This window comes from Sphaeramia orbicularis, chromosome 6 (assembly GCF_902148855.1).
Source record: "Sphaeramia orbicularis chromosome 6, fSphaOr1.1, whole genome shotgun sequence".
Lineage (NCBI taxonomy): Eukaryota > Metazoa > Chordata > Actinopteri > Kurtiformes > Apogonidae > Sphaeramia > Sphaeramia orbicularis.
In genome coordinates, this window is record NC_043962.1 from 11,215,890 (window position 1) to 11,243,646 (window position 27,757).

Below are 27,757 nucleotides of genomic sequence, written 5' to 3' on the forward strand. Positions count from 1 at the left end.
ATGAGATTAGCTTCATTAAAAAATATATATTTAACCCCTTTAGCCCTATCAGTCCGCCCACGGGCTGAAAAAATTATATTAATATCCATCTACTATAAAAATATAATAAATCAGGAAAATGAATGTTTTTTTTTTTTTTAACTTTTGCTCAAAGTTTAGACCCTAATGTTAATAAAAGTACATCAAAAGTGTATTTTAGTGCAAACTTTAATGTTCAAACATGATTTTTAATGTTTGTGGGGTGAAATATACGCTATTAAAAATCTCCGACACGAACAATTAATTTATGCATATCATCGTCAATCCAGTCGAAAAAGAAACAGGTGAGGATAAAAAATTCTAATTTCTCTTTTAGTTTGTTACAGTTTACTCATAGTAATAGATACAATATTTTAGACAATGGGAATAGATTCTGTGAGGTCTGTAAATGTCCATAGACACCAAGAACATCCATATGAACCTTATTATTATAAGTATTATAAGTAATTCTTCATTTACTTTGGGTATGTCTTTTTAGGCATGTTTCCCCTGAAAATATGGTCAGGATTAAACAGGTTAATAGTTTTCACACAGTATATCACTTTATGATGATGGGTTTTAAATATGTTTCTTTGCTTAAAAAAATCAAATGCATGCTGTCCAGATGAGTGGACATTTTTGTAACTGTGAAAAATAGATTCATAAAAAAAAAAAAAAAAATCAATCGCATTGTTTTTTTCATGCCTAAATAGGAATAAAAACACTCAAGAAAAAAGTCTTGATTAAGGTTCTCATAATTCATGCATGAAAGGGTTAAAAATGGCATGCAAGCAAAAAAGCATAAAAAATATAAACTACTATTACTAAGAGGAAAATATATATTTGGATAAATGTGCAACATCTGGGTAATTTTGCAAATGTTGAAGTGTTTAGGAGAAGACAGATGTATGGAACAGACTGAACTCGAATGAAATCCAGGACAGTAGAAGCTGAACCACTGAGTATATCATCAACACTGAACACATATCTTGAGCTGCCTATTGATGATTTGTGTTGAACCGCCTTCTGTCTCTTAGAGTACCATGTAATATCCACATTCAAGAGGAACCCCCTTGAGCAGGCCTTCCGTCGGCCCAATGTTAATCTCACATCCAATCACCTAATCAATCAGTACTGGATCGCTGTGAGCCACAAAGCTCCGGCCTTCCTCTATGATCTGTACCTCAGGCTGATTGGACGAGAGCCCAGGTAACCCCGTTGTCGCCGACTCGGTTGTTCCGCACTTCACCTTTTTTTTTTTTTTTAACGCTGAACCTCCTCACACTCACACATACACAAACACACACACCTCTGCTGCTTTATCCGTCTTTATTTGGTAGTTTAGTGGCCTAACGTCGTAGCTGTAGTGCTAATGTATGAGAAAGTGCTTGTGTGCAGTTTTGTGGGGAGTCTAAGAATGTAGAAGCCAGCTGCTCTCCTGCACACACAGTACAGGGGATTACTGATGGCTTCTGCACTCTTAACTTCGGCTACCTGCAATGTCAGTATTTTCGGTTGGGTTTCCAAAATGTCAGCACTAAATTCATTTCAGATTAGCTGATAAATGGACTGAAATGGACTTGAGTCTGCAGACGCCTTTGGAAACCCAACTCAGGTGTTGGCCTTTTGCAAAAAAAAAAAAAAAAACGACTGTGGCTGCTGACTGTCGTAAAGGTGAGTTAAGTGAACTGGATCTGTCCAAAGGGGGACACCGCCAGGACTGGAAAATGAGGACAATGCTGGTGTCGATACCTGCAGTTCCTCAAATGTCCACTGGGGCTGAGGCTGGGTCCGAGTGCCAGTCAGTCCCTGTATCCTGATAAAATGTCAAACTTTACAGCAGAAATAAACATGTTTACAGTCTGGTACAAAACAGTTTACAGCACAGGGAAGGAATTATCTATCTAGTTTAACCCATAAACACCCAGTGCTACTTTTGTTGCAGTTCCCAAGTAATTTTTTTCTCTATTTTTTACTTTTTTCAAGTGATTTATCACCATTTATTCTAATATTATGCTCTGTAGTTTGCATTCTTAAATGAAAATCAGGTATTTTCTGTTCCCTCTCGGTGAACAATTTGGAAGTGTAGCTACTCCACCATCAATGTGATATCATGAATTGCGTACAGATAACCCACCACTTTTTATTGGCATGTCACCTGTAGGCATTATATGCTTTCAGCATGTATATTTACGCTGCGTAAAATACCACGCCATTAGCGCGATTAGCAGCTAGCGCGGTTAGGGTTAGCGATTAGCATGATTAGCGGCTAGGGCATTGACACGCCATCAAATACCATTTAATAACACGTGAAAGGACGAAAATGCATACGTATAGCACACCAAATGCAATAAACTGGTGTCACATACAACGCGATTTCATGAGATCAATCTGCAACCATAAAGACTTTGTGTTTATAGAGCTGGTAGGTCCATCCAATCCAACTTTATTTATAAAGCATTCTAAAACAACCACAGTAGACCAAAGTGCTGTACAGAAGAATAAAAGCAGAAAATTAAAATCAAACCAAATAAAATAAAACAAGTTAAAATATAAAAAACAGAAACAAAATGTCAACATTGCACAAGTGTTAAAAAGCCAAGGAGAACAGGTAGGTTTTAAGAAGAGATTTAAAAACAGGCAAGGAGGAAGCCTGTCTGACATACAGAGGCAGGTTGTTCCACAGATCATTCGGGCATTTTCGGAAATTTGTCGCAACGTGCATTGTGGGAAGCGGAGCTCCACGTAGCCACAGTAGCAAGAGGCAATGAAGCCTGCTGTGTGGAGCTCCACTTCCCACAACGCACATCACGACAAATTTCCGAAAATGCCCAAGTGACCTACCGGCTCCGTTTGTAAACAAATGGACTGTTTTATGGTGAAGTAAACTTTGAAATTGTTCACCGTGAGGGAAGAGATTCAGGTGAGTAATCATGGAAAGACTTATGGATTTGTGATACTTAGGCTATGACTCAGGTTTTACAGATATGATGAAAAATTGGTGAAGAAACTCATACGCAGCTTTAATTGTCGCAGCTATCCAACTAATTCTGTAAAGCCCTGTGAGGCAACCTTATTGTGACATATCCAATCCAACTTTATTTGTAAAGCACTTTAAAACAACTGCAGTGGACCAAAGTGCTGTACAGAAGAATAATTAAAACCAAAACAGAAGAAGAAAATACAGAAATAGATTTAAAGACATAGAAACTTTATAAAAAAAAAAAAAAAAAGAAACGAGTGCTATACAGAAGAATAAATAAAACCCAAATAAAAGAATAAAATACAATAATAGATTAAAAAGCCATACAATTTAAAAGCAACAAAATAAATAAATAAATAAAATAGATAAATAAGAACAATAAACCACTACCAAATGAAAACAATAGAATAATAAAGATAGTACCTTCAGACATCTCACATGGTTTCAACAGCCAAGGAGAAAAGATGGGTTTTAAGAAAGGATTTAAAAACAGACAGAGGAGGCCTGTCTGATATGGAGAGGCAGATCATTCCACAGTTTAGGAGGAGATATAGGGCTCTACCAAGGTTATTAATCGTTAAAGAAAACTAACGAAATGACAAAAACTAGAATTGTAAAAACATCTTCGTTAACTGAAATAAATAAAAACTATAATTAAAAGAAAAAAACTAACTAACTGAAACTGTATTGGGTGCTCACAGAACTAAAACGTATAAAATTATGGATAAAATTCCCTTCGTTTTCCTCTTTGTCATTGTCGGATTGATACGAAATTGATTTATTTCCCTCAAGCAATTTTAGCTGCTGGCACCGTATGATATTTAACGGTCCGTCACTTCTCGTCACTTGTGGTTTCCAGTCGTCTTCTGGTCCCCACTCTACTTGGAAACATGGAGACTAAAGTTGGGAGAAAGCAGCAGAGTCCTGTCTGGGATTTATTTGAATACAATGGTGAAGAAGAGAAAAGATACGACAGAACTAAAATTAATACTAAAACTAAACTAAAACTAAGCATTTAGAAAAGAAGGAAAACTAATAAAAACTAGCAAACCTGCTCTAAAAATGAATTGAAACTAACTGAATTAGAGAAAAAAAGTCGAAACTACACTCAACAAAAATATAAATCACGTCTTTTGTTTTTGCTCCCATTTGTCATGAGCTGAACTCAAAGATCTAAAACTTTTTCTATGTACACAAAAGGCCTATTTCTCTCAAATGTTGTTCATAAATTTGTCTAAATCTGTGTTAGTGAGCACTTCTCCTTTGTCCTTTGCTGAGATAATCCATCCACCTCACAGGTGTGGCATATCAAGATGCTGATTAGACAGCAGGATTATTGCACAGGTGTGACTTAGGCTGGCCACAATAAAAGGCCACTCTAAAATGTGCACTTTTACTGTATTGGGTGGTCCAGGGGGGTCAGAAAACCAGTCAGTATTTGGTGTGACCACCATTCTCCTCGCACAGTCTTCTTCATGAATTCTCTGAAACAGCTTTGGAGATGGCTTATGGTAGAGAAATGAACATTCAATTCACAGGCAAAAGCTCTGGTGGACATTCCTGAAGTCAGCATGCTGATTGCATATTCCCTCAAAACTTGTGACATCTGTGGTATTGTGCTGTGTGATAAAACTGCGCATTTCAGAGTGGCTTTTTATTGTGGCCAGCCTAAGGCACACCTGTGCAAAAATCCTGCTGTCTAATCAGCATCTTGATATGCCACACCTGTGAGGTGGATGGATTATCTCAGCAAAGAAGAAGTGTTCACTAACACAAATTTAGACAGATTTGTGAGCAATATTTGAGAGAAATAAACCTTGTGTTTACACAGAAAAAGTTTTAGATCTTTGAGTTCAGCTCATGACAAATGGGAGCAAAAACAAAAGTGGTGCATTTATATTTTTGTTGAGTGTAAATAAAACTAAATTATGATGAAAAATCCAAAACTATTATAACCTTGGGCTCTACAAATAAAATTGAATGGAATCATCTAGTTGATGGACAATATTGATATTCTTGGCAGTAATGACAGGAAGCAACATCATACCCGTGACAACAGGCGTGAATGGATTTGCCCCTCCCACTTGTGGTAGTTTTACTGATACTTCTTATCCCGTGCAAATTCACCGTTAATATCACCGACGTCCTGTGGTAAAGTGGCATTACCCCACGTGCCCACGTCAGACTAATCCAGTCCGAACAGTACTTTAGATCTTCCACAGAAGCCTGCATCCTGCCTCTGTATCATTGGAAACACATTTGGGTCTTCATCTGGTCCTCTCTGTGTCGTCCGTGTCCTGTCATCTGTGTATCTTTCTCCTACAGAGTACTGTATAAACATGACCTTCAAGACCAATCCCTTAGAGCAGGCCTTCAGAAGGCCCAATGTCAATCTGCGCTCCAACCCTTTTACAAATCAGTACTGGACCACGGTCAGCCACACGCTGCCGGCCCTGCTCTATGACGGCTATCTGAGACTGACAGGCCGCAAGCCCCGGTAAGATCCCAACCCCCACCCCCCACCCCCCAAAGCCAGCTCCACCTTCCCCACATGTTCCCACAAGCCCACCCTCCCCTTCCGTCTTCTCCGAGGGGTCTTTGTGTTTATTTTTTTTTCTGGTTCTGTGGGAACACAAAATCATCAGGGGCAGAAAAGAAACAAAGTTTGCAGTGTCTTGACAACAAAAGTAGATTTTTATCCGAGCGTGTTTTCAGCATTGCTCTTGGTCTTGCAGCGTGTGGAGAATTTCGTATTAAAACTTGTTTTTTTTTTCTGAACAAGCCATGCTGTGAACATGACTTCCGTTTCTGTCTCCCCCCACCCCACCCCCCTCTCTCCATCAATCATGAGAAAATCCTCAGGCACCATGGGACTGTCGGCCAAATCATCTGTTTGTGTGCAGACGTTGACCATAAAACCAATATTTTATTCGCATCTCACTAAATCCAACCTGTCTGCATGCTGACTGATTGGTGTACACACTCTGTGGGTTTTTTGTTGTCTTTATTAAAAGCCAGAGGTATTCAAACAATGTGCAAATGACTCAACTAATTCTCATATGGCAAATTTCCCACTGCTTTAGGCTTTAGGCTGAAATTAATTTGGCTTTGTATTTAACTCCCATTTAAGGGCGTGATTTGATCCTAATTGGTTTTGTCAGCCGTTGTACCTAATGATTACCTCTGTCTCTTTGGGATGATCGACCATGCATGTTTACCTCATCCTCTGAATCACTCGCCTTCGCAGGAGGAATCTGAGTCATCGCAATCTGCTTTACTTAGCTGAAAGTTTTATTTTACCCACAACATTAACATTGACGAGTTGAATTCATGAAGTGCCAACATTCACCCATACAGACCCAGTGCTGCTTTTGTGGCAGCTCCCTAATACGTTTTTCTCTATTTTGAACCATTCTTAAGTGATTTATCACCATTTATTCTAACATTATGCTCTGTATTTTGCATTTTTAAGTGAAAATCAGGTACTTTCCTTTATTTAACCCTTTCATGCATAGTGATCACTACAGCAAACAGTTATTCACAGCTGTTCTCTTGTATATTCATGGATTTTATTGTTTTAGTTCCATATCAGCCAACACAGTGGAGCATCCCATTCGCTGACATTCATACCATTACTGTAACTTTGCTGTTCTTGATAAACCTCATCTGCAGTAACATGTTTGAGTGTAAATCAATTGCTTGTTATTATTATTAGACTTTAATTAACAGGGTTTTTTTTAAACAATTTTTTTTTTTTTTTGGTATTATCTCCATAAAGTGAGTAATAACTTGCATTAGAGCAGGGCTGTCAAACTCATTTTGGTTCAGGGGCCATATTTAGCCCAATTTGATCTGAAGTGGGCCAGACCAGTAAAATAATGACTTAATAACCTATAAATAATGACAAATCCAATTTTTCATTTCGTTTTAGTACAAAAAAAAAAAAACCCAATTAAATTATGAAAATATTTACATTTTACAAAAAATATGTGAATGACCTGAAAAAACAGAAATTTCATTTGAAAAATTAGTGCAATTTTAACAATATTATGCCTTGACTTATTATTTATACATGTACATTACACACAGTGTTACATAAACATTTGGTAACAGACAGAATATTGTTCAAATTTTGGAGTTGGGAACTAAAATTTGAACAATTTCTACAATATTCCATCTCTTATTATTAACACAACTACAGATCACAGTGGATCCATAAATGCACAAAACATTTAGTAACAGGCAGAATATTGTTCAAATTGCACATTTCGGGATGTTCATCTTTGTTTTTATTTATGTATTTATTTGCATTTTATTGTGGAAAAAAATAGTTTTGTAAATGTAAATATTTTCACAGTGTAATATTTTTTTCACTTAAATTTTTCACAAAGAAAAAAGTTGTAATTATTTATGGGTTATTGTGTTGTTATTTTTTACTGGAGATCACATTGGTCTTTATGTGGAACCTGAACCAAAAGGATTTGGACAACCTTGACTGATCAGTTTAATTTGTGCACTTTCATCTCGCAGGCCAGAATGGAACCTTTGGCGGGCCAGATTTGGCCCCCGGGCCGCATGTTTGACACCTGTGCATTAGACTATGTTAAAATGACAAAACAACAGATTAGCAGCATAAAAAAAAAAAATCATAGTTTTCACACAGTATATCAGTAAATACATGTTTCTTTGCTTCAAAAATTAAACACATGGTGTCCAGCTGAGTGGACATTTTTGCAACTCCATGAAAAATAGGTTCGTAAAAAAAAAAAAAATTTCAATGGCATTGTTTTTTTTTTTTCATGCCTAAAGAGGAATTTAAACACTCAGGAAAAAATCTTGATTAAGGTTCTCATAACTCATGTATGAAAGGGTTAATGCACTGGTCATGTAGATGTCCATTAAAGCTCAGGTTGAAGTTGAGGATTATTACAGCAAAAACAGAGAAAAGTGAAGAAAACGATAGTTTTTTCTCCAAAATATATCGTTAACATAAAATAAGTGTCTCCATCCACTGTCATTGACCCAACTCCATGGGTTTAGTGAATCAATGTTGTTTCCACGGTAACTACAGAGCCTCTGAATGTCCAAATGGGTCATATCTGATGACCATGAAAAGATGACAAACTGTATTTTACACCAATTATTTGCACGTTTTGATAGGATTAGTGGATCAACCGTTAATAAACATATTTTATCAATGAATGATTTTTGTTGCTGATGGATGTTTGGGTCTTTATGGGTGAAATGTAAAAAAAAAATATTGTTTTATTAGATGAACGAATGCAGCTTGTAGACTCAGAACTTCTCCGAATCGCCTGTTTCCCATCAGTTCATTTCTCTCACCAACTCAATTTTCAGTATAATTACCTAAATCCCATCTAAATCAGAAATATATTAACTGGATTCGCTTGTGTTACAGGAGGACAATCCTATCAAAACAATCAAATCTGTGCTTTTGGGAAAAATGTCAGTATTTGGAATTAAGTATTGAATCGGGCTGGTTTAAATGCTGATACCGTCTCATATCTGTCCTCCTGGTCTGCACGTAAACCAAATCCAGTTAGTCCTCCGCTGATTTATATAAACAACTGACTACTTACAGTGCTGTGAAAACATTTGGACACCATTATGGGCTATTAGCAGAGTTTATTGGGCTAATTATGTATGAAATTTCTGGCTCAGATATGTAACAGATAGCTCTAACCCGAAGCTTAATTTAATGATACAATGGGATATTCACAAACATTTACCTTCAATGTGACAGTAAACTTTTAAGCATCAAAAACTTACTTTAAGGATTTTCTGGTAGAATTGATTGTCAGTGGGCCATGATTTGAACATGCTATCAAATTTAATCTGATCCAGAGCAAGTCAGATTTATAGACTAAAAAAAAACCCCAAAAAAAACCAAACAGTTTTCTAGAGTTTTCTTCACTAATGCCTTAATTATGCTTTTTAGTGCAGGAACGTCAATTATGTTTGTCATTATTTCAGTGAATTGGCTTTGTTTTGTGTTTATTACCAACATAACTGAATACTTTTTTTTTTTGATTGCTGCTCTACAATATTCTCTGTAAATCTGGCCCAATGTGTCACAGCTACTTTTGGAAATCTTTATTTTACCTGGTTGGATACCTGGTTTAGCATAGTGGTGTACAGACGCACAGCACTGTATCATCTGCATATAATACAATTACATAAAAAATCAGATCCTACTAATCATATTTTTGGTAAGTTATGACCACGGCATACATATTTTTCAATGAAATGGATGTTTGAGACTTGATGTATTTGTTTTTTTTATTGCCTCGACACTCAGTTCTCACCTGTATCCAGCTCCTGTCTGCCCCACCCACCTCTCTTTATCTGTGATTCTGCACCCATCTCCCCCCTTTTTTTTTTCCTTTATGACATCCCTAATTGTTTTATCACAGGATGATGAAGACAATCACTCGTCTGCACAAAGCCATGATGGTCCTGGAGTACTTCACCAGCCACTCGTGGGTGTGGAACACTGACAACGTGGCCATGCTGTTGGCCCAGATGAGCCCAGAGGACAAGAAGGTAGCCAGGACCCAGATGGCTATGATTTCATTATGTGAATACACCGACTGCAGTAAATGCACTTGTGTACTGTTTGGTGTGTGGACATGGCAGACAGTGCGTTATGTCTCGTAGTAGCCGGGGAACAACAGTCATTCATTCACTCGGACGTCAGCTTGTGTAGTCAAAAGAGACGTTGTTCAGGCTAATTGAGTCTGAGGAATGTGCATTTCTGGAAAGCATGTTGGTGGAGTAAAAGGCAACCACAGCTACGTTTTAATACCCTTTTAGTCGCTGTCAGTTCCTGTAATATGAGCCCTTCCCTTGTGTTTCCCTACTCCAGTATCCTGTTTCTAAGTCTTGCTGAAAGTATTCCTTCAGATGACTTTTGTTGCCCTGTGGCAACTTATTCAGACCTCTCATTAGATGAAGGATTCGGTTTCCTTATTGCTGACTGAAAGGTGTCTTAGGAGCTTAAGAGTCATTTCAGAATTGCGTAATGAGCACAAGTTATATTAAAATGCTTACAGGTATAATAAATCAATATGTGTCCCATGCTCCAGTGTAGAAGGTGGTAATAATACACCTTACATAAGAGCTGGTTTTTAATTTATCTAGACTTTGTTTAGCCTCCTGTTGAAGAAAAAAGATCTACACAGTTACGTTCAGACTGCAGGTAAACATGGCCCAAATCTGATTTTTTTTTTTTTTGCCCATATGTGACCTGTATCTGATCTGTTAAAAACAGTTTGATCAGTACAAATCTGATTTTTCCACTTTCATATGTGGTCCTAAATAAGATACGTATCTTATATTTTCAATGCGACTTCAGTCTGAACAACCAGGTCACATTTATCTGACCTTTACGTCATTGAAATATAACAAACATCACAATTCTTCAGGGTCACATTCAGTTCATACTCAGAACTGATAGAAGTTGCATTTAATGTGTAATATGAACAAGCATACAAAAAAATTGGATTTCCCCCAAAATTCTGAATTGTGCATTAAGACCTGCTGTCTGAACGTAGTCTACTTCCAGGAAGATCATGCCAACAGTTTCACATAAAAAAATTGTCTGTCTCATATGACATAATTTTAAACCATTCCATATGTTTTCACCATTACATATTTGCTGCAATTTTTCAGTCTTGTGTTTAAGCCTTTATAGGGCACTCACAGAAATACTCTGAAATTCAACATTTCAACCTTAGGGTGTTATTTGAGGACCTAACAAGACTTTATTAGTTTTGTGAAACTGTGAAAATCAAGGTCAATGAAGTTACCGTATTTGGTTCCTCGCTCATAAGTGGCAAAAATAAATAAATATCTAAGAAGTGTATGTATGTATGTATGTAGATAGATAGATAGATAGATAGATAGATATAAGAAAACAAAAAAGACACATGTATTGTGAAAGGAACATGTATTTTAGAACATTCCAACAACATAAGTCAGAATTCTGACTTTTTTCTCATAATAATAATTTTTTTTTTTTTTTTAAATTGGACCTTTTAATTTTTTTAAATTTTGTTCCAGTGGCTCTAATCCTCTTCCGTAAATCAAAGCTAAAGGTGGTTCGGTGAAATACTTTGTATGGGACTTTTTTTTTTTTGGCCCGGTAGTGTATTTGCTCTCCTCAACCACATGTCTTTTTGGGATCCCCAAAAATATATTGTGTTGTATCAACTAATATATGTATTTTTATATACTTAATATATATTCTATTAATTTAGACCTCCATTTTCTCAGTCTAAGTCTCTCTTATGTGACGTTTACTTTCTGTAGTACAGGGGTATTCAAATCCAGTCTTTGAGGGCTGGTATTCTACATGTTTTAGATGTTTCCCTCTTCCATCACACCTGGAAGCCGTTACATCATTATCAGGCGTCTGCAGAGCTTGATGATGAGCTGGTCATTAATTGAACCAGATGTGCTGGAAGAGGGAAATATCTAAAACATATAGGATACCCGCCCTCGAGGACTGGATTTGAATACTCCTGCTGTAGTATATTTCTAACTCTGCTTTCTGTTTTTTTCCCTCCAATCATCCAGGCGTTTAATTTTGATGTGCGCCAGCTGCACTGGGCTGAATACATGGAAAGTTACTGTATGGGTACAAAAAAATATGTCCTGAACGAAGAGCTGTCCGGTCTACCCGCTGCACGCAAACACCTCAACAAGTAAGAGTCTGTGGAGTCGCATCTGGCAGCACATTAACCGAGCAGGAAACACTGTATGCATCCAGCTCACCATTAAAGAGAGAATTATATGCATTAGTCTTTAGGTTTAAGTGGATGGTTTATCCTTCCATTAATTTTTTTTTCCCCTTCATAAATGGACTGTAGGTTATTGTTCCTACACTTACAGTCGGAGTTAATCCCCTTGGCTTTAACAAAAGCTTATGTAAACAATTGACCCGTCATTAAGCCCCTCCCACAAACAGGGGTAACATTAGCAACCATAACACACAACAGGAAGCTTTAGGAACAAGGTTAAAATACTGATGGTGTTTATATGGAAACCTGCAAGTTCAACAGCAGTAAAGATTAAAGAAGGGCATCGTATTTTTAGTTTTCCAGAAGACCAAAAATTGGAAGAAACTGAATTAATCAATGTTGGAAAGAATTGCTGAGAATTTTGGAAGTTCTTTACTCACTTAAATAGAGTAGATTGTTATTTTAATGGACGGATGCCTGAGAAGTTGTGATGTGAATTCTAATTTTTTTTTTATTTTTATTTTACCTTTATTTAACCAGGAAAACCTCACTGAGATTAAAAATCTCTTTTTCAAGAGTGTCCTGGCCTAGACGGGCAGCAGTACATTAAATAGTTACAGACACGGACTTCCATACATAAAACGAATACATAAAAAGCACATAATTATTGTAAGACATTATAATAACTACATGTTGAAATGGATGTAGTTCAGATATAGCATAAGAAATAACAGCCAATAATATTCAAAATAATATTATTTACACAGGTATTTACTGTAGACTGTATTTGATCAAGATTTTTTTTACTCCATGGTAAGATACTAAGGAACATTAGCATTAGCATTAGCTGATGGTGTTTATATGGAACCTGCAAGTTCAACAGCAGATGTCTGTAAAGTTTAAAGAAAGACATCAAATTTTTCAGTTTTCCAGAGGACTAAAAATTGGAAGAATTCACAGAAATTTACAGCTGAATTAATCGATGTTAGAAAAAAAATTGCTGAGAATTTTGAAGGTTCTTTACTCACTTAAATAGAGTATGATGTTGTTTTAATGGGAGGATACCTGAGAAGTTGTGATGGAAATTGTAATTATTGTAAGACATTATAATAACTACATGTTGAAATGGATGTAGTTCAGATATAGCATAAGAAATAACAGCCAATAATATTGAAAATAATATTATTTACACATATTTACTGTAGACTGTATTTAATAAAAAAAAAATCCTTTGTTTACTCCTTGGTAAGATGCTAAAGAACATTAGCTATATTAGCATGTAGCTGTTAGCAAACAATGGAAAATATGCCTTTGTCCTACAGTCAAAATGACTGGTGTTTGTTTTATTTGTTATATGGTATACAGTTACCTGATTCAGCGTTGCACTATTGGAAGATTTGCTGGCTCATGTAAAATATTTAGTTTTTGTTGAAGTTGGATAATTTCATTACAAATATTATATTAGACTTGGCTTATTCTTAATTTATGATAAAAGCCACTATATCCTCCTGAGACCCAGCAATGCGTTTTTGTCCTCTGTAGGGGACAAACGTAATAATAATTTAAAAAAATAACACTACCCACTGCAAAGGAACTTCCATAAAATATAAAATGAATAAGAAAATTAAAAAAAAAAAAAAAATGTATCTGGGAAAAAAAACATTGCATTATGCGGTTTCAAATCAAGACAATTATATAATGAAAAAAGCCAAATCTTTTATTTTCCTGGGTCTCAGTTGAATATAGGCTACAAATTTCTATAGTATGTATAAGTTTTGGTATGAATTTGTCATTTATTCCTGATTATTTCAGTGCCTTTCCTCTGCTCATCTACAGCAGCCACAGTGTGCAAAATTAGATATTGTTAGCTTAGAAATGACTTGAGCAGAACATGAATATTCAGTCGTCTTTTCTGACTGTCTGCTAAACTATCCACAGCTAATAGTGTTTCTGTGGAACAAAAAAATATTTTTTTTTATTGATCAGATTAGTGCTGTATTATGAATGGAGCTGTTAAATGCACATTGTAGCTTTATGTGTCATGTTTCAGAACGGTTAGAACAGGAGTTTACTTTTATTCATTTGGACTTCCTCACTGGTATCATTAAAAACACCAAAGAATAGAACAGAATTAACAATTTATTATTATTATTATTATTATTATTATTATTATTATTATTATTATTAGGAGTGTGTATTGGCAAGAATGTGGCGATACGATACAAATCCCAAAACTAGGATCACGATACGATATATCACGATATATCATGATACTGTTAAAAAGGCTATTTTTGGTATGCTTCTTTTTTAAAAATGATTATTTCCTTGAAGAATTGAATTACACCAGAAATATATACAAATACTAAACACATTTTTATTTGATCACAACAGGATCTAATGCTATATCACACATTTTTTCTAATTCTCCTAGTTTCCAAAGGAACAAACATCTGCCTCTCAGAGACTACAAAGTGCTTTTAGGATTCTTCAAATAACCATTTTTTTTTAAATAAAACATTGTTAAATAATAATAAATAAGGTATAAACAATAAAGAAAACCAAAAGTAGAAATGAACCTCCATCATATCTGCATTTGAATAAATACCTAAAAATATCAATACAGTACTTTTTAATATCGATACAGTATTGTGAAATGAAATATTGCGATATATTGCAGAACCTATATTTTCTAACACCCCTAATTATTATTATTATTATTATTATTATTATTATTATTATTATTATTATTATTATTACCACCTTGCTACTTGTTTCTACTAGTACTTTACAATGTCCAATTGTGTGTGTTTTTTTTTTCCAGTACGTTTTTTTTTTTGGTTTTTTTTTGTTATTCTTTTGCTATTTTCATGTATTATTTTTTGTGTGTATATTCAGTGTATGTGCTGCTATTAGAACTTCAATTTCCTAAGAGTTTTGCCTGAAGGGTCGATAAAGTTCTAGCTAATCTAATCTAATCTAATCTAGCGAGACTCCAAACAACCCAAACATGAAAAGGAATTCTCTTAATCCATTTCTAGATGTATTTCGGTCATCTTCTCCCCATCACATGGAGCTTTTCGTCTGTGTTTTCCAGGCTGAGGAACATCCGCTACACGTTCAACACCATCCTGGTCGTGTTTATCTGGCGCATTTTCATCGCACGTTCCCAGATGGCCAGAAACATCTGGTACTTTGTGGTGAGCCTGTGCTTCAAATTCCTCTCCTACTTCAGAGCTTCCTCCACCATGAGATAATGAGTCGGGGGGTGAGGGGGGTCGAACGGGGCGGCGAGTCGGAGGGACGAGGAAATGAAGGAAGGATCCTGGCAGCGGACGATGAGAGGTGACTGAGCTTCAAGGCCTGTCGTTAAATGCTATCAATGGTATCGGGACCCTCTGAACACACTGTAAACGCAGGCAGAGCTACTGAGCCAGTTGGAAATGTCACATCTCGGATTTCCCCCGGCCTGATCACTAGCATTTCACACATTTTCAGAGGACGAGGATTTATCACAACCCTCTGGGGACTAGCGGCAGTCGGACTAGTTCAAGAACCAGGACGATGTGTCCTCATTCTGTTCATCTCCAGTCACTCTGAACCCCCCCGGTGGTGCCAGATCTTCCCCCACAGAGAGAGCTCCATAACCCGCTCCATGTCATCAGGCCACCTGCAAGTAGAGCTATGCACCACTGAACTGGTTTAGAAACTATTAAACTGGTTTACAGTCAGTCCAGGCTTTGCTCTGTTAGGTCTGTATATGTATTCTTTCACTTTCTCCAACTGCTGTGTAAGATATTCCTCTGTCGCCCAAAAACTAGAAAACATTATGTAAAACCACTGCATTATGTAATAACTCCACAAAATCTAGACCACAGGTGTCAAACATGCGGCACAGGGGCCAAATCTGGCCCGCCAACGGTTCCATTCTGGCCCGCGGGATGAAAGTGCAAAAATGAACCTGAACAGTCCAGGTTGTCCGAATCATTTTGGTTCAGGTTCCACATACAGACCAATGTGATCTACAGTAAAAATAACAACACAATAACCCATAAATAATGACAACTGTAAATTTTCTTTGTGAAAAATGACGTGGATAAAAGTTTTGTGAAAAAATAACATTAGGCTATGAAAATATTTACATTTACAAAACTATTTTTTTCCACAATAAAATGCAAATAAATACATAAATAAAAACAAAGATGAACAACCTGAAATGTGCAATTTTCACAATATTCTGCCTGTTACTAAATGTTTTGTGCATTTATGGATCCACTGTGATCTGTAGTTGTGTTAATAATAAGAGATGGAATATTGTAGAAATTGTTCAAATTTTAGTTCCAAACTCCAACATTTTACCAATATTTTGCCTGTTACCAAATGTTTTTGTAACACTGTGTGTAATGTATATGTATACATAATAAGTCAAGGCATAATATTGTTAAAATTGCACTAATTTTTCAAATGAAATTTCTGTTTTTTCAAGCTATTCACATCTTTCTTGTAAAATGTAAATATTTTCATAATTTCATTGTTTTTTTTTTGGTAACTAAAACAAAAAGAAAAACTTGTATTTGTCATTATTTATAGATTACTAAGTCATTATTTTACTGGTCTGGCCTGCTTGAGATCAAATTGGGCTAAATATGGCCCCTGAACCAAAATGAGTTTGACAGCCCTGATCTAGACAATCGCAAAATTTCCTGCAAAACAAGCAGCGTCTCTCTAAAATCAAGACTAAAATATTATAGAAAAACGAAAAACTCTGGGCATGTAAAGGGAGTATCTTTCAGAATTCATCGCTGAATCTAAATACAATATTACCCATGACCCTCAGCCACTGTTTCCATGGAGATGAGGTCGACACAACTCAAACAAAGGGTAGTCTCTGTAATTCACTGAATGCACTTTGTAGAAACAGGAGAATCTGAGGCTGTCTGACTGGACGTTTGTCGCTGAAATGCATCCTGGGAGTTGTAGTCTAACATGGTTCTTAATCTTTTGTTTTGGTAACTGACTCAGAGTGTGAATTAACATCATACTCCCAATACTGAACCTAAACACAACATAGTCAGCTCCTTCAAAAGTAATACTGAAGCTGGCTCTGATAATGCTGGCAATTTGGATAATAGTTGGATAACATTTTGAGGATATCTTAAATATTGGGTGTAAGCGATGCATTGAATCAGTCGATTTTCACTAAAAAAGGTGCACTTCTCTTACGTGCAGCAATCATCACAATATAATCACTTATTACATAATATAAGGGGAAATGTACTACGAATTGCGTTTTTTATTTCAAGATACATGTAGGGACGAAATGCTGGTGCTGTTACATAATGAGGTCACAGTCAGTTTGTAACATAATACACATAGACTGTACATAAAGATGGACTTGTGAGGGTCAAATATCTCGATTTCTGCCTGATGGCGTTAATATTGCTCATAAATCCCACAGCTAAAAAGTTAAACACACATCCAAAGCTTCATTTGGTCTTTTTAGGTAGACTTCTTGAGTCTTATTTACGTTTAAATCGTTGTCAGAAGAAGATATAGTCATGGAAAAAATTATTAGACCACATTTGTTTTCTTCAATTTCTTGTTCATTTTAATGCCTGGTACAACTAAAGGTACATTTGTTTGGCCAAATATAATGATAACAACAAAAATAGCTCATAGTAGTTTAATTTCAGAGCTGATATCTATCCATTTTCCATGGTTTTCTTGATAAAAACCAAAATCACTTCAGTAGAGCTGCAACCGATTAATCGATTAGGTGCTTGAAGCCAATGCAAAAATTCACAATTCGATTAATCGACTCGAATTGATTGAAGGGAAATATTCTATTGCAGTTTTCCTGAATTGAAGCTTCTTTGTGCGTCACAGTGAGCGTCCAAACGAAACACAACAGTGGAACCAATGTTTAACAGCAGAGAAATGAAGGAAACAAAGCTTTGATTCAGGAGAATTGTGGTTGAATGATTTTTTTTTTTTTGGATCACTTTGAGTCGACTAATCGGTTGCAGCTCTACACTTCAGGACTTACATCAATAGCTGTGTCATTGTACTGCCAAAAACAGTGCTTTTAGTCATTCCGTGTTTTCTTTTCTGTCTGTTTTAGTCACATGATACACACAGGAGTTAGTACTGGATTGTTTTTGATGATTTTTGACGGTCTAATAATTTTTTCCCGCGACTGTTTGTTGTAAAATTAGGAGATTTACAGCAATAGTGACAAGTGTAATTCAGAATCTGTCAGACATGAAAAACAGTTGGCTGGTGGGCGGACGTGTCACTAAAGCATCATGGGAGCTCCTGTGGCTGAGTCGAGCTTCATTTTTAAAGGCTACGTCCATCTTTATTACAGTCTGTGGCGATGTTTTTACATAATGTGGTGTTACGCTCCTTTTTTTTTTTTTTTTTTTAAATTCCTTTTGTTTTTTTTCTTGATGGTGATTTTATGATGTTGGGAAAATGTAAACTGAGAACTCTAGCTGCAGCAACTATCATTAGAAAATTTCCAGGACTTTGGGGCTGGCTTTGCACACTGGGTCTGATCCGGCCTAAGGAAGACTCTGCACTGATTGTAGAACCTTTTGGCGAAGGCTGGTTCTGGATCAGGCTGCCTTAGGGAGCACTGGGGGAACCTCCCGACCCGAACCCAGAACCGGTCCGACCGTCACAGCTGTACCGACAGTCGCAGGGGGTTTGAGGGCTTTAACCCCACCTATATTGAACTGTTCTCGTACTCTCTTTGTTGACAGTGGACTGCAGTTACTCGTTCCCTCATTACGCTCAAGCACAATGTAGGTTGTACCACAGCGGCTTCATCCAGTGCCTACAACGAACTATTCTTGCATCAGCAAACTTTGCAGATTGAGCTGCTTCTCCAGGTTACTGATTTTTTTTTTTTTTTTTTTTTTCCCTCGTGTCTGAAAGTCATCTTGTGACAGTCTTTAAGCTATTTTTTGCCAAAATACCTCCTAGCTAACAGACTGGTAGCTCAGTAGGGGATGAGACGACTGTAGTTAAGTAGGGCTGGGCGAGAAGATCATGTGATGATCTGTGGAGGTAGAATCAGTGTCTGTGATCTGAAACACCACTTTTATCACCTCCGACAACCAAACTACTGTATAAAATGTTTTTCCTTGGGGTCCGGTGGGCTTAGGCTATGGTGTCACTGTTGCGTGTTGCATTTTTACATAACGTAACAAGGAAATTATTTAATATTTAGACAATAGTTAGAAGAAACCTGGAAAAAAGAATCACTACACTTATTAGTCTACCAACTTTGTCGCTATAAACCAGTGATTCTCAACTGGTCTGGCTTCAGGACCCTCCATCACCCCTCAATGACCCCTCTCATATTTTTTTTTTAATGAAAAGATGGTGTGTTTTGAACCTGAGATAATACAGAATATCACCGTATGAAAACACAGAAGACAAGTTTAACCCTTTCATGCATGAATTGTGAGAACCTTAGTCAAGATGTTTTTCTTCAGTGTTTTTATTCCTCCTTAGGCATGAAAAAAACAATGCGATCGAGTTTTTTTTCTATGGAGTTACAAAAATATTCATGCATTTAATTTTTGAAGTAAAGAAAGGTGTTTAAAAGCCAATATCAGAAAGTGAAATGAAAACATGTTTAATGCTGCTAATCTGATGTCTTCTCACATTTTAACATATTCTAATGCTAGTAATTACTCACTTCATGGAGATAATATGCAAAAAAAAAACCTTGTCTAACAAATAATTGATTTACACTCAAACATGTTAGTGCAGATCAGGTTTATTAAGAACAGCACAGTTACAGTAATAGTCTGAATGTCAGTGTATGGGATGGTGCATAAGTGTCCACTGTGTCGGCTGATATGGAACTAAAACATCAAAACCCATGAATATACAAGAGAACAGCTGGAGAAGAACTGTCCACTGGAGTGACCTATGCATGAAAGGGTTAATGAACCAAAGTGACAGGCGGGTGGAAATATTCCCATTAACACTTAATTAGGTAGATTTTTTTTTTAAATTTGAAATTATACATTTACATAAACATGTACTTATACATAAGGAATCACACAGACACAATATTAAAAAAATAAATTATACAACAAACCTATTAAACCCCCAAAAAAGAGAAAAAAAAAACAACAAGAAGATAAATAATATTATCAAGTCCTCTTTACAATGCTCAGGGCTGATTAACAGTTAATATAATGTATACTAACAACACATTTCTCCGTCAAAATGACATAAGAAACAGCAGGACACTCTTAGTTAATTAGGTCCATTTTAACCAAAACTGAAACGTGCACTAGGGTAAAAATTAAGAGGTTTTTGTCCTCGATGTAGGTAAAACCATATCTGATGCAGTCGTCACACCTGAATTTCACCATCATTTGAACAGAAACTTCTTTTAGGCTGTGAAATGTCTTGCGTTAATTCGCATTACAGCGCATTACCGCCACCTACTGTTGGGGGGTGTGACTGAACGCCCCTCCACTCCATAAAAAATAAAGCACAGGATTCATTTCTTAACTTTATTTTTTATTTTTTTGCCCAGAGAAAAGGCCCACTGAAAATGAGTTTACGACCCACCAGTTGAGAATCACTGCTATAAATGACCCACTCAGTACAACAGCAATACTTGGATTAATTTGGTGAATGTAGAGTCGTGGAATTGGATAGTTTGGACAACACTGTTTTGAATGATTTATGATCAGAAATGGAATCTGATGTCGGTGTATGTTCATAAATCAGGTTTCATGACTTAATTTTAGGTGTTTTTTTGTCCCGTAGACGCAGGTTGCCTTTCCTCCTCTACTGCTATTGTTTTTCATTTCCTAGTGGGCGGCGTCCTGCATTAAGTTGCATTGTCATCACCTACTTATCTGGATGTACGTCACAGCTTTTTGTCCTGTTGAGCGGTTTTGCGTTTGGTTGTAATCTGCAACTTCACCACTAGATGTCACTAAATATTACTCACTGACTCTCTAATAGAACTCCCCTTAAAAACTAGCCTGGCCAGCCATCCCGTTTTCTCAGTGTATTTAATACTGAGCAAATGGTTTGGAACTGCTCCGTTCACTGTGAATTATGTCAGATTTATTCTATACCGGGCCAATCACAAGTCTTGGGGGCGGGTGTTTGGTCATGCGTTATACACACCGACTTCTTTTTGTCGCGAGTCAGTCACTTCCAAGTCTGAAAAATCAAAAATAAGGATTGAAATACAGATTACACCCTGAATTCTTAAGTTTCTCTGACAAAAGCGTCACATCCATCTTATCTGTGATTGGTTTACTCGCCGATTGTTAGTCCCGCCTTCATATTTGGATTCAAGCCTCGCGATTCCAGATGGATTTCTTATTGAGAAAAACGGACAGGGTCTAATCTGTAATTCAACCCTTACTTTTTTTTTTTTTTTTTTTATTAAGTGAGCAATACATAACAATACAAGTGAAAGACACGACAACAGATATTCATCATTATACATTGGTGTGCATGTATGTGAGAAAAAAAAGTGAAAGAAAAGACAGAAGAGTTAGTAACAACAATAAATGATAATAAAGGAAAAAAGAAAAAAACAGTGGTAATAATGGTGATTATATTGGTATAATAAATCATAATGAACAAAAATATGTAACTAAATAACCAATAATACTAATAACAGTCGGATAAAGGGTATTAATAGAAATTCAAAATAATAATGTTACGGTTCAATCCTTATTTTTCAAACAAACAACCGGCAACAATTCGAAAGAGATTCGCGGACTTGGAACTGACTTTGAATTGCGACAAAATGATGACGAATTGCGAAACACCCGCCCCCGAGACTTGCGATTAGCCTAGTATAAAATAATTCGGACATAATTCACAGCGAATGAAGCAGTTCCAGACCATAATAAATCATAATGAATAAAAAAACATAACTAAATAACCAATAATACTAATAATAACAGCCGGATAAAGGGTATCCTACTATAATGGACGTTCTGTGTCCGACGTGTGTCCCGATGTTGCAACACGAGGCCGCACGGTTGCAATGCCACTGTTGCAACACGGGAGAGCGCTATCGTACAATGACACCACGGGTACAATGCCGCTAGTTGATAGAAATTCATCATAATGTTATGGTTCAATCCTTATTTTTCAATCAAACAACCGGCAACAGTTGTTAAGAGATTTGCGGACTTGGAACTGACTTTGAATCGCGACAAAAATGACGAATTGCAAAACACCCGCTCCCAAGACTTGTGAATGGCCTAGTATAAAATAAATCGGACATAATTCACAGCGAATGAAGCAGTTCCAGACCCTTTGCTCAGTATTAAATACACTGAGAAAATGGGATGACTGACCAGGCAACTGCAAAGCAGCTTTTCTGCTAAATTAACATCGTCCACAGTTCGTCCATCAAATCGCCCAGCCCTATTGAGAAGACAATACTGTCTCCTGTTATGGCTTTTTTTCCTCCAGTTTGCTTGTAAATGACAATAATTCACTCCTAAGTATATAAACATAGTTATTTTTTCGTACACAGCTTTCCAAACTGTAGGTCATTATTGTCGTGAAAGAGTCTGTTACTGTTCCTGTCACTGTAGTCTGTCCTGTGTGTTCGGTGAGACGTCGTTTTTTCACGTACTTGTTAATTTTCCATGTTACCCACGGCTGCACATGCAGGTATGCGGGGTTTATCGTGTGCTCGTACTGTTTCTAACCCGCTGTTACACATCTGGACCGTTCTGTTGCCTTCAGACACAACGACATAAGCTCAAACTGCAGTTTTTTCCACAAACGCTCCTCCATATTTCCTCACTGTTCTGACGTTAAAGTCTCCTGCACTTTGAGAAATAAGGAAGGGATGAAGCAAAGAAGACAAATACAGCAAACAAACTCCAGTGTTTGGTGAAGCAGGGTGTGACTCTATGCTCGTAGGCGTCGTCTTAATAACTCAAAACATCGACACGTCTGCAATGGAGTTATGAATGTAGTCTTCGGTCTTTTTCCATTCTCACAGCATGAGCCATTTATCTGTGGAAGCCCTTTTCTACCACTGTTGAGGGAAAAAAAGATAAAATAATGACTCAGTATGTCATAACTTTGTCTTGGTATCTCAAAAAAAAGATTTATTATTCTATTATTATGAGAAAATGAGATGGTAATGGTTAGAAATAAGTGTGTTTCCATTTAAGGTAGTGCAAATGTAAAGGCAAACCTGTTAAGTTGGAAAAAAAAAAAAGAAAATATGAGTCATGACTCGTTGCATCTAAATGGCTGTGATGGATTTTTTTTCTCTTTCATTGATAAAACTGATGATTTGAAAGTGTTTTCATTCACTATTATGCTCATTTATATTTCTTGAAAAAGGCAAACACTACTTCAAGTGAGCATCTCAATGGTTTGCTGACTTTTTTTTTTTCTCCGATAAATGTCTTCAACATTTTATGGAAACACCTAATGTCGCAAGGTTTTTACAGGAAATCTCAAAATAATAGGATATTTTTGCATTTTTAGAGTCAAAATTCATTTATTGTCATTATTTTGAACATACCAAGTCATTATTTTAAAGGGGTCATATTTTACTAAACCCACTTTTATTAGTCTGTGGTTCATTTATTTGTGTATTTGGACCCTAATAGTTCATACAGTTTGAATTTGAACCCTCCAGGTGCTGCAAAGCTATCTTTATATTCATTCCAGCAAAAATCGAGTGGTTTTCTACAATCTGTTTTAATTCCTGCTTAATTTGTTACGTTTTATAATTAGTTACGTCACGACATTTGCACTTGATATTCTGGTTTTCTGTAGTTAAAAATACTTGTCAATGTTAAAAAGAGATTGCTGACATCTTTCTGTGTTTGACGCACCAAGTCAGTACCTCGGTCGACATTATGGCGATTCATGACAATGACCCGAGGAGACATAAAATTGTTTTCTATGGTCATGAATGTTACAGAAGTAGTGATTTAATATCATCATACCTAGCTATGAGTTTTTTTCCACATTTATGAAGAAGAATTTCACAGCTTTATTGTTTTAAAGGGGTCATATTTTGCTAAACCCACTTTTATTAGTCTTTGGTTCATTTATTTGTGTATTTGGACCCTAATAGTTCATACAGTTTGAATTTGAACCCTCCAGGTGCTGCAAAGCTATCTTTATTCATTTTGGCAAAATTCCAGTGGATTTCTACAACTTGCTTTAATTCCTGTTTAATTTGTTGTGTCTATAACTAGTTACGTCACGACATTTGTACATATAAGGTCAAGACTTCCAATGAACGTTTCTCCAAGTACGACATAATTGTTTATCAGCAGCAGCGGTTGTAGTAAAAACTGAAAATATGTCCAAACTTGGAGCCGATTACCTAAAATGTTCAGTTGTTGGTTGCATTAACGAACACAAGTGGTCGAACGGAACAGAAAGCACAGTCAACAACCTGGAGGGGGCGGGGCCTGAAGTGGCTCATGTTCATTTAAAGGGCCAGCACTCCAAACCCCCTTTCTGGTGTCATTACTCAGAAATAGGGTTGAAGATGGACCTGTGGAGTTGAATTAATGAAGAATTCAGACCCAAGCAGAGCATTTACAGTTTATGTAGTATGTAAGTACATTTTATTTATAGAGCAATTTTCACAGACAGGAAGTCACAAAGTGCTTTACAGTGCAAGACAATTAAAATACAGTTTAAATTCAATTAAAATACAGTTAAAATGCAATAAATACATTCAGTGCAATCGGTTTGTAACAGCCCTGAGTCAGTTTGGCTTTAAAATGCCTGCTTAAACAAGAGTGTAGTCCACAGGGAAATGTTTTAAAATGCTTAATTCTGTTTAAAAAAAAAAAAAAAGCAAAATATCACTCCTTTAAGAAACTAGCTCATTATTTTAACCATCTTCTTCTTTTCCTTTAGTGGGGTAAATGGGCTTCCATAATTTTCCACAGGATCATGTGTGTTTGTGCGCAACATACACATTTTTTTTTTTTTTTTTTGCGAGACACTTGTGCAAGAATTGTGAATCGTGCCTGAATCTTTATCAATAATCTTAACAATGTGAAAAGAGAGCAATCAGATCTATGTTTTCTAATTATTTTGTGTACAGCTCTATTTAGGTAGACTTGAGACTATAACAGAACAGATGTATTTTTATGCTAATGATATTCAGTGGCTGTTTTACTGACGCATAATTGAAGCACCTCAGCTGTTGTAAAAAAATTCTTAAAAAAAAAAAAACCTCCATTGTCAATGTATTTAGAATGTGCGCAGCTGAACAGAGCCTGTCTTTCGATTATTTTGTATATGTATACACAGCTGTTTGTTCATTTTTTTTCCTCTCTGAATGTAATAGAATAACAGAGCCTGATTCCTCTGCACAGCCAGAACCTTCCTGAAACTTTAACAATGTAATTGCCTGTAATTTTAATAATAAGGAAGTGTTGAAGCTTTTGAAACTCTATTTTCATGTGACTGTGTGAGTGAATAGGCCAGTTTTGTGGTTGTGAATGGCGGTGCTTTTGTTAAGTGTTGCAGGGACGGGGGTGGAAAAGAAAAAAAAAAAAAAAAAAAAAAAAAAAAGAAGCAATTTCGTGTCTAATTCAGGGTTTTCTTGTCAGTGAGAAACTAAATCCTTGTGGGTTTTCTCACTTTTGATGTCAGGAAGTCGTACTACTGAATCATACCAATGATATGAAATGGGGCATTGCACAGAAGTAACATCAGCAATTTTTAATCTGACTCTTTATTCATTATTCAAGTAGGAACTGTTGAATAATAAATCAGTTATTATTGAACCCCTCGTGGATTTGTGAGTTAAACTGGTTTATGTGTAAAATATTTCTGTTTTGTACCCCCCCCCCCCCCCCAACAACTGGGCCTTTGTTCATGTTTGTCAGTCCATTTAACCCTTTCATGCATAAATTAGGAGAACTTTAGTCAAAAAAATTTTTCTTGAGTGATTTTATTCATGTTTAGGCATGAAAAAACAATGCAATTGAAATTTTTTTATGAACCTATTTTTATGGAATTAAAAAAATGTCTACTAAGCTGGAAACCATGCGTTTAATTATTAAAGCAAAGAAACCTATATTTAAAACCCATCACCAGAAAATGATAAACTGTGAAATCTATGAAAAAAACATTTTTAATGCAGCTAATCTGGTGTTTTCTCACATTTTAACATACCCTCATACTAGTTACAGGGTGGGGAAGCAAAATTTACAATATTTTGAGGCAGGGATTGAAAGACAGTGTATGACCAATTAGTTTATTGAAAGTCATGAGAATTTATTTGCCACAAGAAAACTGACATAATAGAAAATGTTTTTATTCTATGTGTCCTCCTTCTTTCTCAATAACTGCCTTCACACGCTTCCTGAAACTTGCGCAAGTGTTCCTCAAATATTGGGGTGACAACTTCTCCCATTCTTCTTTAATAGTATCTTCCAGACTTTCTGGTAATAGTTTTGCTCATAGTCATTCTCTTCTTTCCATTATAAACAGTCTTTATGGACACTCCAACTATTTTTGAAATCTCCTTTGGTGTGACGAGTGCATTCAGCAAATCACACACTCTTTGACGTTTGCTTTCCTGATTACTCATATGGGCAAAAGTTTCTGAAAAGGTATGGATAATAGTGTTAGGTATGATTATGACATCAGTATATGTTTGGTTTCAAAACAATTGACGTAGTGCCTGCTGAGAAAAAACTACTAAATGTTCATTGTAAATTTTGCTTCCCCACCCTGTATTACTCGTGTCATGGCAATTATTTGCACAAAATAACCCTTTTTGTGTCATTAAACTGTTAATTACAGTCTATTAACAATTAGCAATTGATTTACTCCAAAACATGTTACTGCAGATCAGGTTTATGAAGAACAGCAAAGTTACAATAATTGTATGAATGTCAGTGTATGGGATGGTGCATAAGTGTTCACTGTGTTGGCTGATATGGAACTAAAACAACAAAACCCATGAATATACAAGAGAACAGCTGGAGAAGAACTGTCCACTGGAGTGACCACTATGCATGAAAGGGTTAAACTACAGGTGTCAAACATGCGGCCCGGGGGCCAAATCCAGTCCGCCAAAGGGTCCAGTCCGGCCCATGGGATGAATTTGTGAAATGCAAAAATTACACTAAGATATTAACAATCCTTTTAGTTCAGGTTCCACATTCAGACCAATTCAATCTAAAGTGGGTCAAACCAGTCAAATACTATCATAATAACATAGAAATAATGACCACTCCAAATTGTTCTCTTTGTAAATGTAAATATTTTCATATATTTCCACTAAAACAAAGTATAATTTCGCAAAAAAAAATGTGAATAACCTGAACAAATATGAACAACCTGAAAAGTCTTAAGAGAAGTAAGTACAATTTTAACAAAATTCTGTTTGTTACTAAATGTTTTGTGTGTTTGTAGATCCACTGTGATCTATAAGTTATAATGTACATGTGGAAATGATAAACTGAGGCAGAATATTGTTAAAATTACACTTATTTTTTTAGTCTGTTCATGTTATTCACATCTTTTGATCTAATTTATTTATTTCGAACATGCAAAAAACAAAACAAAATAAAACATTTAAATGGACAGAATCTATCTTCAAACACATACAAGTCTTAATTTTGTGTGGTCAAAAAGGAATAGGAAGAAGTCTAAACTTATTGAATCCTACCCCTCAGTGCTTTTACACCTTTATCACTAACTTAATACAATAACACTGGGTTACAAAAAAATGTTTTTTGCAAGTTGTTTAGGTTTTTTCAACTGAATTAGGACCATTTTGCACCGCTAAATCCAAAAATGACATCTGTTTTTCTCAATCAGGTCAGGTTTTTTTGCTAATTTGATTTTGAAAAATTTGATCTTCTCACAAAATTGATTACATTTTTGTGACTTTATCAGTTGATTTTTTTTTTATATAGTTCTCACCCAAAATAGGTTTTAAGAGAAAAAAAATCATTTTCTAACAGGATGTATTTAT

General features: G+C 36.0%; 1 protein-coding gene across 3 annotated transcripts in view; it reads left to right on the forward strand.

Moving 5' to 3' along the window:
- Positions 1-15,597, forward strand: part of far1 (fatty acyl CoA reductase 1) — a 66,320-nt gene extending 50,723 nt beyond the window's left edge. The window contains exons 10-13 of one of the 3 annotated variants that reach the window (XM_030136849.1): positions 1,056-1,227; positions 9,436-9,565; positions 11,600-11,727; positions 14,858-15,017. In XM_030136849.1, the coding sequence (XP_029992709.1) occupies positions 1,056-1,227; positions 9,436-9,565; positions 11,600-11,727; positions 14,858-15,017 (590 nt within the window). Of the gene's footprint in view, positions 1-1,055; positions 1,228-5,326; positions 5,499-9,435; positions 9,566-11,599; positions 11,728-14,857 lie in introns of all 3 variants that reach the window. The other 2 variants (XM_030136850.1, XM_030136851.1) reach the window with 2 other exon arrangements.
- The last annotated feature ends 12,160 nt before the right edge of the window (positions 15,598-27,757 follow it).